The sequence below is a fragment of the Pteropus alecto genome, unplaced genomic scaffold (assembly GCF_000325575.1).
Source record: "Pteropus alecto unplaced genomic scaffold, ASM32557v1 scaffold45, whole genome shotgun sequence".
NCBI classification, from domain to species: Eukaryota; Metazoa; Chordata; class Mammalia; order Chiroptera; family Pteropodidae; genus Pteropus; species Pteropus alecto.
Window position 1 is genome coordinate 40,002,145 of NW_006442491.1, and position 4,402 is coordinate 40,006,546.

Genomic DNA, 4,402 nt, shown 5'->3' on the forward strand with positions numbered 1-4,402 from the left:
AGTGTGGAGGCGGAGCGGAGCCCCCGCGAGCGTAAGCCGGGAGAGCTCCGGGGCGGCGCGGCCCCGGTCTGGCGCGTCGGGCTGGAAGGCGCGCCCCTTCCCTCTCTCGCGCCTCCCCTCGGGTTCCCTGGGCTCTGTCCGCGCCTGAGACGCGCCCACCCTTCACCCGACTTCCAGCCCTGGACGCGCTGGACAGAGCCACAGGCGCCGAGGAGCGAGGCGCCTGGCCCAGCGCGCCCACCATGCGCCTCAACATCTCCGCGCCCGGCCCCCGGGGCGCCGACCCCTCCGCGCTGTCGCCGACGGGGCTGGAGGCAGCGCTCCTGGCCCCTGACTTTGGAAATGGCTCCGGCAACGCATCGGAGCGCGCCTCGGCTTCGCCCAGCAGCGACCTGGACGTGAACACTGACATCTACTCCAAGGTGCTGGTGACGGTCGTGTACCTGGTGCTCTTCGTGGTGGGCACGGTGGGCAACTCGGTGACGGCGTTCACGCTGGCTCGCAAGAAGTCGCTGCAGAATCTGCAGAGCACCGTGCACTACCACCTGGGCAGCCTGGCGCTGTCCGACCTGCTCATCCTGCTGCTGGCCATGCCCGTGGAGCTGTACAACTTCATCTGGGTGCACCACCCCTGGGCCTTCGGCGACGCCGTCTGCCGCGGCTACTACTTCCTCCGGGACGCCTGCACCTACGCCACCGCCCTCAATGTGGCCAGCCTGAGCGTGGAGCGCTACCTGGCCATCTGCCACCCCTTCAAGGCCAAGACCCTCATGTCTCGCAGCCGCACCAAGAAGTTCATCGGTGCCATCTGGCTGGCGGCGGGCCTGCTGGCCGTGCCCATGCTCTTCACCATGGGGCAGCAGAACCGCAGTGCCGACGGCCAGCACCCCGGCGGCCTGGTGTGCACGCCCGTCGTGGGAACGGCCACCATCAAGGTCGTCATCCAGGTGAGCAGCCTCTTCCAGGGAGAGGGCTGGGAAGGCACGGGGGCGTCCCCTGGGGGCGAGGTTGGCAGGCACCCCTCAGGAAAGCCCCAGCATGTCTGGTTCCTTCATCCCAAAAGTAGTTTCCCTTCTGTGTCGCCTCTGGTACAGGAAGCTGGAGAATGGTCACCGAGAAATTCTGCTGCCGGGAGGCTGGGGAGAGGACGGGGGGCAGCCTCGCCCCCCTCCTTCTCACCCTTCGCTCCGGGGTTCAGGTCTCAGCCCCCTACTCACCCCTCCTTCTGTCAAAGGGGGTGGGAACCTCAGACGATGACTCCCCAGGAGCCGTGGGGAGTCCCCCCAGTCTGCAGATTCCCTGGGATGTTGGGGGACCCATGAGCCGGTGCTGGCCTTTTTCTCATCAGTTTCTCGAGAGCTCTGTGTCCCCGAAGGGCCCCAGGCCACTCCCCAGGGCTGCCCCGCCCACCAGCCCCCGCGGGAGACGGAGCTGAGCCTGGGGCTGAGCGTAGCCTCAGTTTGCCCACCTGCGAGATGGGCCATCACAGCCCTGACCTCACGGGCAGAGGACTTGAGAGCTGCGGGAGGTGCCGTTGCTGTGGGAGGCGGCGGCCATGTTTCCGCCGAGGTGTTGGGCGTGGCAGGCGGCGCCTGTGTGAGGGGAAAACCTGGGAGCTAAGTGACCAGCTGCCCTCCGAGGGTCTCGGCAGAGTATCATGGGAACCCCGGTGGGAGCCCATCTGGCAGTCGGCTTGAAGGAGGTGGCCTGGCTGGGTGGGGGGGCCTGGCCCTGGGCAAGGAGGTCTGTCAGGCAGGACCACCAGGCACGGGCACCCACAGAGGGGGTTCCGGCAGGACTGCCACCTCGGATGGCATCGTGGCCCTGGGACGTGGCACCCATGATGGTGCAGGGCACAATAGGGCTGGCCGGGGGCCGGGGGCCTAGGAGGGGCTGGGGAACAAAGTCCCCGTCCAGCTGTCCCTCATGCCTGAGCCACGGCAGCCCCCGGAGGGGCTTGCGCTGCCCATCAGAAGCCCAGCAAGACGGGGTGTGGGGCGGGCGCTGCGGCCCGCGTGTCCACTGCCGGGCTGTGGCCGCGTGGACGGAATCAAGCAGCAGGACTGAGGACTCGTGGCCACGGGGCCCCTGTGTGGAGGGCCACGCCCGAGCGGCCACGCATGGCGGGAGGTGAGGCAGAGCCGCTGCCACCCACCCCCGCCCTCCGCACGGAGCAGAAAGGGCCCTGAGGGCTGTGGGAGCCACTTCCTCCGCAGGCTCCTGTTTCCCCCCCGGGTCTCCCCTGGCCCACGCTGAGGGTCTGGGGTCGACAGCCATGCCACCTGCCTCCAAAGGCACGACGTGGCGGGTTCAGGCCGGCAGCTTGTGGGGGGTGCAGAGGGCGGGAGGGACCCCTTCCTATAAAGCGTCCCCCGACCCCTGTGGCCCCTTCATTGGTCGCACGGAACAAATCCCGCATGCACATTGTCCCGCCTCCCCGAGGGCCATCGTTCCGAGTCCTCGTGCCGGCTGTGACACCGACAGCCTGGAGTCCGTCTGCCCACTCGGCAGTGGCCCGGTGAGTGCTGATGCGCCCGCCTCCACATACGCGTCTGCCAAACTCTCACGGGCTTCCCAAGGGCCTCGGAGGACAGAGGTTCCATGTCCCCATGAAAAGCCTAGGCTGCACGCCTGGGAGCGGCCGAAGGGCTGGCTAGAGGAGACGCTCGCCGTCCGGTGGGTGCCGACAGCCCCCAGGAGGCCTCCGGGACCCGCGCGCAGCCTGCTCCGTGCGCTCGGCCGCCGTGCCTCGCAGGGACGCGGCCCGGCTGTGCGTGCCATGCCCCATCTCAGGCGCCGTCTCTCAAAAGTTACGTTCCCTGCTCAGGCTTCCTGGCAACTCGGCAGGTCTGGGCAAGCATCCACTATTCTTAACGTGACATCCGGCCTTTGGGGCTTGATGCCTGCATCCGTGTGTCTCTCTCTCATCTACTGTGTGTGCAGGTGTCGGCCAATCAAAACAGCCCCTCCCGGGCCAGGCCTCACCCAGCCTTTACGTCCGCGAGGGTCCACGCTGGGCGCTTGCAAATGGGTCACGTTTAGAGTTTGTTTGTGATAAGATTTCTGAGCGACTTCGAATGGTTCTTGTCCACACGGCCTGGGGCTGGGTCCAGTTGGCTGGCTGAGCGGAGCTGGAGGGGAGGACGGGTGCTCCCCAGGGCCCCAGGGCAGCAAAGGCCCCAGACTCTGGCCCCAGAGTCAATCGGGGATGAGTGCCCCGTTTCCCTGGCCCAGTGCCTCCCCTGACCCCGGGGCTTCCAAGCAGACTGGATCACGGGGACGACCTGAGGAGAGGAAGGTTCTGCATCCGAGTGACCCGCACGCCCCATTAGGAGGCCCTCCGAGAAGCAGCGTACCCCCCTCAAGCGTCTCCCCAAGGCAGCGGCTGTCCACACGTGGCTCTGCCCGCGTGGGTTCACTTCGAGTTATGCTTGGTCTCCTGCAACTCAGGTGGCCCTGTGGCATGATGCGGGTCCTCCTGTCACAGGTTCTGTGTTCCTGGCTTCAGGTGGGGCAGGGCCCATGTCCACACACTGTCCACTGAGCACTAACCCCGGGCGGCTGGCGGCCGGGGGCGTAGCGAGCTGAGACCCACCGCGGCAGAGGCCTGGGGCGAGCACGCGTCCTGTTCGGGTCTGACTGGTCCAGGGCATTGTCCAGCCTCCCTTCACGCAGGCCCCCGGCCCCAGCAGCACATGGCCTCCAGCATCAGGGCGGGAGCCCATGACACCTGTGCGGGCAGCGGCTCAGGGCTGTTCGAGTCACCATGCTGGTGTTGTGGCCGTTTTCCGGGACACAGGGGCGTGGCGGCAGCTCAGGCGGCTCCTGGGGCTCCCTGCCTCATCACTTGCTGTCACAGAAACGCTTTCACTTATACTGCGACAGACTCGCTCCTCTCGGGGTGGACCCGGCTGCAGAGGGGCCAGCACTGTGCGGGGTGCCTCCCTCCCAGGGCTGAGTCACACAGGAGGGCACGTCCCTCGCCCACCTGCTCGGAGCCTACGGGCACATCGGCCCACGATGGCACCGTGGGCACCAGGACATTAAAGTCCGATGTGATTCAAACGAGGCTCCGGAGACGGCCAAGACTTGTCTCCACCAAGTGGAAGAAAATTGGTTCCAAAAAAATCAGGCCATCGGTCGTTTCCTCAGTATTTCTGTCCTGTGCCACCACTAGCAGCCAGTGACCTTCTGCCTGGGTGGCACTCCGAGGGCACCCCATCCACCCACCCGCTCACCCCCTCACGCATTCTCTCCCTTCACCTGCCCATGAACCGTGAGCTCCACAATCGTAGCCAACTCTGCCTCGGTGACGCCGACCCTCGTGGGTGATGTTTGACGAGTCACAGGGTGCCCACGAAAGTAACACAACCCGGGGAAACATGACAGACGCCCAGGAATG

The 4,402-nt window shown here is 66.6% G+C and overlaps 1 protein-coding gene across 1 annotated transcript in view; it reads left to right on the plus strand.

Moving 5' to 3' along the window:
• The first annotated feature begins 242 nt into the window (after nt 1-242).
• Nucleotides 243-4,402, plus strand: part of NTSR1 (neurotensin receptor 1) — a 20,907-nt gene continuing 16,747 nt past the window's right edge. Inside the window, exon 1 of the mRNA XM_006921961.1 lies at nt 243-947. Within this exon, the coding sequence (XP_006922023.1) occupies nt 243-947 (705 nt within the window). The remainder of the gene's footprint in view (nt 948-4,402) is intronic.